The sequence below is a fragment of the Antrostomus carolinensis genome, unplaced genomic scaffold (genome assembly GCF_000700745.2).
Source record: "Antrostomus carolinensis isolate BGI_N321 unplaced genomic scaffold, ASM70074v2 scaffold24602, whole genome shotgun sequence".
Classification (NCBI taxonomy): Eukaryota; Metazoa; Chordata; class Aves; order Caprimulgiformes; family Caprimulgidae; genus Antrostomus; species Antrostomus carolinensis.
The window spans coordinates 8,320-18,671 of record NW_010297920.1 but is presented as its reverse complement, the minus strand read 5'-3'; the positions used below and the strand labels follow the sequence as shown (position 1 = coordinate 18,671).

Genomic DNA, 10,352 nt, shown 5'->3' with positions numbered 1-10,352 from the left:
GTGCCTATGAAGAGTATGACCTGCATTCAATTCCTGGCTCTGCCATAGGCTTCCTACACACAAAAAATCAGATTAATCTGTAGAACAGAACTAAGAATATCGTCCTACCACACCTCATGGTAACCTCATGGTGTGGTAGGGTAAAAGGATAAATCTACTTGTTACCATGATGAATCCAGATGCTAGCAATAGCTGAATATTATGTAAACAACCATAATCAGGAACAGCTCTGATTTCAACTACATGTTACATTAATTTAAGAAAAGCACTGCCCTATGAGTTATCTGAACAAAACACAGGCAAATCCTCATTCAGTTCCTGCACATCACCCAGCAGTTATACTACTAATATTCTACACACTTCAGAAAATGTAAGACATAACCTGATCCAAAGTATTTTCAAAAATCTAGAACTATTTAAAATCTAGCCACGACAGACTTAGAAAGCGTGATCCAGTATCTGAGTCTGAAATGGCTCTCCAATCCTGCACAATCACTGCTCTAATCTTGCACAGTCACTTTTTAACAGCTTTAGCAATGAGTCATCTGGTATGTATTTGCCTGGGCATTTCCACCATTGACACTTCTAGATTGAGGGAAGCAGCTGAAAGCAGCAACACGTTACCTGCCCCTACCACTTTCCCCGTTGAGATTTTTCATTGCTTACTGTGCTGAATAGATAACTGTAGTTGTCCTATGTCCCCAGTAACTCATGTCTGCAATACAGGTTAGCTCTCTCTAGGTAAACTGCACAATTTCCCTAGGCTATCCCTGTGTGACATCAGGGTTCATCTAAACTAGAGGCTGTAATCTTCTTTAAATTTAGAGTGAATAGCAGATTGCGAATATGCTAATTCAAGTTTGTCAATGCAATATTAAGTATCATCTTAGATATTTTACAAGTGTTCTGTCATCTCCTAGAATAAACTTTATTGCAGTATTCAGACCACTGTTTCTCTAACTTCCATATCTGAGGTAGTCAGCATTGTAAAAAAAAAATGCAAAAGAAAGAAGTACAACACTATTTTAAGAGATAAAAGGAGAAATTTTAGTTAAAATATTTTACAATAAAATAATTATGATTATAAATCTCTTTAGTTAAATATATACACATTACACGGTATTCTAAAAAGAATGAACTTATTAAAGTTTCAAGCAGATCTAATGCACAAATTCACCACTTTGTCAGCTTAGACTGTAATGTCAGTTTAACATTCGTAAATGGCCGTGTCAGACTAATGACATTGTTTTGTGCAAAACTAAAAAAAAAAATATGAAAAACAAACCTCCAAATCCTTCGGTTCCCACAGTAAATAGATAGAAAAGGTAGTTTACACATACACACATTTACACACACTAAATTTGATTGCATACAGAGGTTAGAATGACCAGCACTGAAATAACCCCCATCTCTACAAAAAAATTAATTTCTTGAATTGATGTAGTTTTTGAAAATTAGAAATTTTAAGTGCTAGCAAACTGTGCTTTTAGGCAGCCACATGGCCAATAAGGTAGATGTTGTCATAAAGGTGCCCTACAAAATCTTCACTGATATTCTGTGCAGCTCGTCGTGTATTTCGGATGAATTCTCTCTTTGACATTTTGTTCTTCACGTGAGGGCTTGTCAGATCAATGGAAAGTAGAATCAAAGAGTAACACAGTACATAAACTGCATCTAGACAAGAGCGAATAAATAAAGAAAAAAATTAAAAAGGGAACTGTGAACATTAAAAATATTGTTCCCTGTCCAAGAACCTTATGGTCTTCATCAGCTGGGCTTATAATTATATCTACATGAACATATAGATATATATATGAACATATATAATAACTCAAAAGGGTATCCCAGCGAAATAAAATTTAATACAGCAGTTTTCAAAGTAATAATGTCAGCACATTGCCAAATGAGCATTTACAAATGTCTTAATATTTCTACATCCCCCAAAAGTCACTAAAGGCTTTATGCACATTCATTTAAACAGATTCTTTATGTTTTTGTAAACTAACGCCAACATCCTGCTAAACCTTATCTTTAAATATGTAAGCAGTCCCACTGCTGAAAACAGTCTCCCCCTCAACCAATTAGAAATGCTTGTTAACTTGAGTGAGGACCAAAATTCCCTCTCATTTCTGTGGGACTATCCACAAGATAAATATTAAGTCTTTGCAACAGGGAACTTGGAGATAGTACAGACAAAACAAACAGTAGCATAATCCAGAAATATAAAGACTGATCCACTAAATGAAAGCTCTTTTTTGCTTACCAGGGCTAAGGCCAAGCTCTCTCATCAAATCAGGGTTACAAGCACAGAACCTGTGAGAGAACTTTGTTATGAGAGTCTCAAGGTACTCCCCACGCTCCTCAGGAGCATGAATGTGTCTGAAGAACTCTCTCAGTGCATTTGGCAAGAACTGATTTCTGAAGTTGTGCAGCGTCACAAGGTCATCCAAAACATCTCGCCTAGTAGAATAAAAATCTCACATAATTAGAAAAGTTTATTTTAACTGTTTAAACATGAAAATGTAGGTTTTAAAAATAAAAATTAAAGCTTTAGAATAGTTTATGAACTTTGTTTTTTGCTGAAAGACAAAGAAAATTATCACTAACAGCACAAAGATAATAGAAACATGTTCTTCAGATGCAACAGTAGCCAAATATTATAAAAATATACATTACTCAGAATTCTAAGTTTCTTTATATGCATATTCAATCATAGTCTACATACAGGCTTCACTTCCTTTAAACTGTCTGACAAAGCTATTAAAAAAAACACAGAAAAGGGAACAAGATTCATGTGTCACACATTTTCATGCCTAAGTAGAAGTTACAGGAGTATCTTGTTAAAACTAGGCTTAAGTTAAATAAAACTTGTTCACAAAACCCCTTTAAAGTCTAAGTCCATCAGGGTGTGATGCTCTCAAGTGTTTTCCACTGAATACAGAAGCATCTAAAGGATTCAGAGTAGATTACATGAACAGATGTGCAAAAGACATCTGAAGGAAATTTGGAAGCAAATTTTAAGTGAACCAAAGAATATTCTCATATGTTTATCCTTTCTATTAAACATTTCAGTACTAAGAGGGGAGTTTCAACATTTATAAATCTAGTTTTTATCTTTTAGTCCTGATTACACTCTTTACGAAGGGAAGATGAATGGCAGTAGGGGTTGCTAATATTAACTTGCAATCTTATCTGTTAAATGGTTTTGTATTGCCAAAAAATCTGATAATCTGAAGTTTTACAGCACAAGACTGTCAGTGATGATCACACCACAGAATTACTCCTTTTATTACTTCAGTGGTACAGGCCGAGGAGGATGAGAAGCAGGAGAAGGTTCCTGCTAGAAGCACTGCTGTCCCTCTGCTCTTCCTATTTAGGTCCAGTTATTATTCTCCTCCTCTTGTCAACTTTGCTTGAATGTGCTGGTGCTCCTCTTTCCTCATACTGCACTACCCCAACCTGAAAGTATCCTGGAGAGCAAGAGAAAGCATTGTGGAGGTAGAAGAGCATGCCATAGCAGGGAGAGTGTTCTCTGCTGCAGCTCATGCTGTGTCCAAGAGGGTGCTCTACTGCATCTTAGGAGGTGGCTGTGACTATTTCTATTTGAGAAATATCAGACAACCGAGTAATGGTTAGATGATTCAACATTAGTTAAAAAGCTATCATCACATGGTAAGGTGATAACTGCTTTTTTTTATTAACACCCCTACTAGACAGCAAAAAAAAAAAAGAAACCTCAAGTCAAAAAAAGCAGCAAAATATCTATAAAATCCCAATGTCCTACAGCACAGTGTGCAGTTTAAATGCTCACTGTAACTTCAAAACAATTTATGCTTTATGGCCAGAACTGGAAAAATGCACAAAAAGCACAGGATGTGAGATTTACTAGTTATAGGTGGTATTTTCAGGGGTTCTTATAAAGTGTTACAGTCACATAAATACATGAACTGAATAACTGTTCAGATTTAGCAAAAGCATTACTTAGTTGCATTTTCTTGCATTTCTATGTCTTTAAAAATACATCAATGCAAGAAAAATATTGCTGAATGGTGCTGTATATTGAAAATGAATAGGAAATGTCTTAAGAGAAAATCAAATTACCTTTCATCAAGGTAGATTCTCAGCTTCTTCCAATTTAGTGTTCTTGTGCAAAAGATAAACTTAGCTATTTCTTTTGGCGAATCGTCTAGTATGCCCTTGGACATAAAGTAGTTGACTCCCTGAGATAAAATACATGTATGTATAAGCATTTTTAATCTTCAGAATGTGTTTAAGAACAAGTATTGTACTTGGCAATGTAGGAATATAATCCTACTGGTTTATTTTTAAGAATGATTCCTCGTCCTCTAAATCACATTGCAACATGCACAATGCACTCTAAAATTATAAATAAAATGCAAAGAAACAATTTATCATCATGGTTCAGATTTTACATATAACCACACTAGGAAATTTAAAATTATGACCCCCATAACAAGCATGATAGTTCTTTAATAATTTCTTTACAGTGTAGACTAGTATTTTGGTTTTCATACTTTTTAAATTGTATTTAAAAAGCTGCAGGGACCATAACTTTTAATTTCATAACTTTTGTAAATAATAAAGTCTTAGCCATAATGGGTTTAGTCTTAATATCTTTCATTAAAACATTAATGTTCTCACATGTATATGATGTATCACATTCAAACAGATGCATTAAATGCATTTGTTTAAATGTGTAATAATGCAAATAAACACAAGCACGCTGATTTCAAAGCATAGGTAAGTATCAACATATATAAATATGCATACACATAAATAAGAACACTGTGCCTAATGTAAAAAAAAATTTTTAAAAGATAGATCAATCGTGTGTGTCTTTTATATTCATATGATGATTTCCAAAATTTTCCACACTTTGCCAAGAACACATTTCCTTTAGAATACACATGCCAAATTTAATTTTAAAATATTTTAGTGATATTCTGAATTCTTTCTGTTCATTGAAATATCCCCAAGCATAAAACTATTTTCCTTGTGATCTCAGAAACCAAAACCAACCTAATGGATTTAAAAAATGTTCACGTTTTTCAACAATAAAAATCTAAACCTGAGAACTAACTAATTAGTTTTAATTCAATTTGGCAAGGGCTGGAAGTGATTCTGGGCTTTTGTTAGAAAGAAGTGTTACAATACTTAAGCACAGTATCTCTTGACTACACCATAACGTTAAAATAACGTAAAATGTGTAGGACAGTGCATTTCTGCATAGGATAATGTACCAAGGCCAGAACCTAAATCACCTTTAAAATACTTCTGAATTTTTTTTTCATAAATCTTCTGATATCAGACTTCACAATATTTTGCAAGTCTGCCCTTTTAGTTTACATTATATCTATAAAGATGCAGGGGCAATCTGTCATTCAGTGTATAAACTAACTTCCCAGTGCTCTTCAATTTTGCTTAAAAAAGAAATAAAGGACTGAGTGCAGGTTTGGAAAGTTGTTTTATGAAGTAGATTAGTAAAGTAAAGTCTCAGTTATATCAAGCAAAAAAGAAATTAGAATATATGCTTAAGGTATCGATAACACAAGTGCAAAGCCAACAAATACCTGCAACATTACTAGTTGTTTTTACCAGTCCATAATTTTTGCTTACATATTTATACAAAATAACACTTGATCAGCACACCTTTTTTTTTTTTTGTTAATCAGCATTTTTTTTTGTTAAAAGAATGCTTTATAAAATAAAAAAAAGGAGAAGATTTTATAAAGGTAAGACAAGAAAAATCTGAGCAATTTTAGGCCCCTATTTTAGGAAGAATCTTTATTTAGGAGCATAATAAGCTTATGTTTAAGTCCAAATTAGATCATATTTAAGTTTGTCCATAATATGGATGGACAATATAAGATTACGTACTTTCCTGAATTAGAGCTAAAGAGGAAGCTAAAAATGTAAGATCAAAATGAACACCAACTGCACATTAACTCCTCAAGTATTTCGGCAATTTATACAAGACTAGCAGCAGAACATCTCCTTTATGTATATGCTGACTTAATGAGACTTATGCATTTGCTTCAGTAATAAGTATTTGCTTCAGGTAACACAAACTGAAGCCTGGTGAGGAACACTCAGTAGTGTTCCTGCTGCAATTATTCAATAAACACTTCTGCAACATATCCAGAAAATACCTGGCATGCCATAGATGAGGCAGGATGAAAACAACACCTTCTTTGAAACAGACAATGGGTTGGTTTCTCTGTGACAGTAAATGCCATCAGTAATGTCTTTCAAGCACTAAGTTTCAAGTCAGTGTAGGATCTTCACCTGACAGGCTATGAAGTTTTTGCAAAGCATTTTTATTCCTTGTCTCTAATTCCATCTCTCTCCCCCAACCACACATAATCCTTGACAATATCTTTCTCTGTGAATGCAGTCTCATTATTCATTTTTCTCATCACCTTCACAAATAAACAGGGTATAAATAAAACAAACTTCAGCACATGCCATCACTTTTAGTTGCTTCTTATATCTTCTGAAGCAATCATAAATACTTTGCAACAACAGAAACCTGATTTCTCTTTACAGTTCTTCAATTTTGGCTCACAGCAAACGAAATTTATTTACAAGATTTATGGCATGTCATCAAATCTGCTTTTTGTAACACTGTAACCACTGCCTTGAATTCCTCTCAGAACCCTCACTTGAAATAAATCACTTTTGGTAGCTAAAATGGTCGCATGTGGCAGGTATACTAGCTGAAATAAGTAGTTCTACACATTATTAAAATCTATACTAAGGTTATTTATCAATCATCTGGTGATTCTCTTTGGCAACACTGACTGAAGCCAGGTAGGCAGATCTGTGCCACTATCTGAAGAGGTCTTTTTAACACTTAGGAAACACTGCAGGACGAGCACACATGGTATGTTCTTCTAACTCTGACTTAGTAGAAGAGAAGTTAGGTGAACAGCACAACAGCAAAGATTTCCTGCAGCTCTGTATTTAGCTAACTCATGTGAGGAGCCTGCTTGTCACTGTAATGTTCTCAGCATTAGAGAATTAGGAAAGATGCCTCAAGGGTACCTTGCCTTTACGGCAAGAATGTTACCACTGAATTTCAGAAAGCTCTGGATAAAATCTTAATTAATGATTTAAATTATATATGCAAATAACAATAGACTAAAAGCAACAATAAAAACAATTTGTTGCATTTCAATGTTATTTTTTACAATTGCTCCTTTTTTTTCCAGTCACATGATGTTTTACCAACCTATTCTATTACAGCACTGACACTCCGAACTCGCTTTCTATCTGTTTCCAAGAGCCTTTCCATTCATTTATATTCAGAGGGTATCTAAAAATCAAAAAGTTTTCTTTTTTAGTATTGGTTTCATTTTTGCATTGAGTTTTTTTTCTCTGTTAAGAGTACTTTCAGAACATTTCAGTACAGCAGCCAACATTAAAACGTTAGTAGTTGCCTTTGACTTCTCTGTTTAGATACATATACAAAACAAACTAGACACATTCTAAGTTAATAGCATAGAAATTTTGGAATCCGTATATTTTCAACACATATACATGATTTCTCTTTTTAATACTTAAATGGAATTGTTTGCAAAGTCAAAGTTGGGAGACTATGAAGCTTTTTACCTAATGTGCATTTAAACGTAGTGCAGGAAAACAGGTGACAAATACATTTGTCAATAAAGACAAATTTCACTTAATACCTGACATTTCAAATTTCACATAAATGATTGCACACATGCTCTATTTGTTTAGCTTAAATAGTTTTAAAAGGTGACTAAGGAAATCACTAGTAGCATATTAACATTAATATTTTTAGGTGATTTACAATTCTGTGAGTGACACTTTTACATTTTGTTAGGACTGCACAACTATCAACATAAAATGCTGATTTCTTTCTAGTCTGTACTTTCATTTAAAAAAGCTGATTTTGATCACCAACCAAATTAAAACATTATTAAATAAAAGCTGAGGAATTATAGGAACTGAAGTTTAAATGCTACCTTAATTATTTAGATTAATTCTTTGGGGACAGTGACTGTCATTTTATTCTGTATATACAGTATCTGGCACAGTAGAGCCTCAATTTCTAACTGGAGCTTCTAGGTAAAATTAACATTATTAGTAAATAATAATTAGACACGTATGGTATTATTATTCTCATTTTTCTAGGAAAATGCAATATCTTAATATATTTCATGGTGTATCTTCTGGAACAAAATGCACAGTACTGATGTTATATTTTCTTTCCTAAGTTACGAATCAAGTCATTTGGTGACAAATCTGGACACAATATAGAACATACATTTCAAACAGTGTCTCTTTCACTATATGTCTTTAAAATACAGTCTCAGTGATACACACTTATGATGGCAGAAATCACAAGTAGAACATAGAAATACTTTTCATGTTACACAGAATCCATAAGTAGTAATTTACAAGAGTAAAGTTCTCTGACTTTAATGTAGAGTTTTCAAAAGATTTCAGCTGTGGTCTGTTACAACTTTTTCGATAATATTCTTAGGACAGATAAATCAATGCAAAGTTTTCAAAAAGTTTGGTTAGAAATATATATCACAGTAAATATTCCATCATCTAGACTATCTGTAATTAAAAGTCAGGTAAGGTAGCTTCATGCAAGTGGCTAACAATTAATTTGTAGTCAAGAAAAGGTCAGAAAACTGACCTCTCTGTCAAAAACTAAGGGCATTGGTAATGAATGAGACAATCAGAAGAGTGGAAAGCCAAGCTTAGTATAAGCACTGTCTTATTGTTCCTGACCTCACTAAAGTCTGACAGTTTCAGTACAGTCCAGATTCCAATAGATCCATAAAAATAAATGCTATTTAACAGAATCCGTTAGAATGATTAAGAATGAAACAAAAATCAGACCTTATTTCCTGACCAAAGGATTCTCTTTTTCACCTTCAATTCCAATTTTAACTACATAGCATAGTTCCATGTAATAAACTTGACAAAATATTTTGTAGAGAGTTCAAAACAGTATACAAAACAGTGGGAAATAACTTCTGGTTGCTTACAAATTCTGAGTCATAAGCGTATGAGATATGAAATGAGCACTGCATGAGAAACATTTCACATACAACATACAGTCTTTAGAATAAAATACAGCAGAGACCATGTAGGCAGATTAAACAACATAATATTCAGATTCAAGTGTTAACGGTAACACTAAACCACCCACTCTCCCCAAAGAAACAATAACCAAGTTCCAAAATCTTGGCTACAGTGGTGCACTAATATGAAAAAACAAAACAAAACAAAACAAAACCAAAAACCCCCAAACTGATGACAACAACAAAAAAGAGAAACCAAACATGCACTGGAGGTTTTGGTTCCCCCCCCCCTGCCCCGATTACATGTAATGTGATTATGCACATCCTTTCAGCAGAATGTGAGTAACTGCTATGAATTATGCAAGCTCATGCACACACCAATATATTAAATTACAGCAGATATCACAACACCATGCACACAACAATGGCTAACCAGAGAATCCTACCACAAAGTGTGTAGATGCTCTTCCCTACCCCGTGAGCCACCGCTAGCTCTGGAGCTGTTGCTGTGGAGCCTGGTTACCCATTTTCATGACATGGGCGGTGTCCTTTGGAGAATCTTGCTCCTGTAGCTGTAAGTATTCCTATTTTTATAGTAATTTGATCAGGTCTGTTATCAAATGTAAAGCAGAGTTTGGCAGGAAATTCGGAGATGCAATTTGTAATAGTGGAATGTCATACCATATATTCCAGTCACAGTGTCCTTATAATAATAATTCTGCCAATATCACAGTTGTAAACAATAAAAGCAATAGTATGTGTGAATTCTCCTGAAACTCAGGCCCTGTATGATTCCTACCAGGCTATGGTGCTCCACAGGGAGAGAGGAACAGAAGCCCTTAGGAAATATCCTGAGGTTCTCATCTCTCACTTGGCCTGAAGAAGACAGACTGTTTGTACTACTACTGTATAATATAGCCATAATGAACCCAGAAGAAGCAAGTGTAGCATAATAAATTTAATACCTAATTTAAGTATACTACAAGGTAGCTCTAATTTGCAGATCTTAATTTCCCTTAAAAATAACAATTTTTTTATTCAGTGTCTTTTGTCAAAGCTCCAAATGCTTTAAATCTATCAAGATTACTTTAAATTAGGTCGGAATATAACAGCATATTATAAACTAAGATAGCAAGTGAAAAATTATGTTAAAATAAATTGAAAGACAAAGAAAAAATTGGGTGGACAAAGCTGTTACACATTAAAGCTTGATATATTCTTAAAAACGCATTTAAGTTACCTACGTATTGCACTTAATTTGAAAGCTTT

General features: G+C 33.8%; 1 protein-coding gene across 1 annotated transcript in view; it reads right to left on the bottom strand.

The window, feature by feature from the left end:
• Positions 1-1,021: 1,021 nt before the first annotated feature.
• Positions 1,022-10,352, bottom strand: part of FBXO8 (F-box protein 8) — a 14,913-nt gene continuing 5,582 nt past the window's right edge. Inside the window, exons 4-6 of the mRNA XM_010162289.1 lie at positions 4,102-4,220; positions 2,264-2,460; positions 1,022-1,674 (exon numbers count right to left, since the gene is read on the bottom strand). Of these exons, the coding sequence (XP_010160591.1) occupies positions 1,487-1,674; positions 2,264-2,460; positions 4,102-4,220 (504 nt within the window). The 3' untranslated portion in view covers positions 1,022-1,486. The remainder of the gene's footprint in view (positions 1,675-2,263; positions 2,461-4,101; positions 4,221-10,352) is intronic.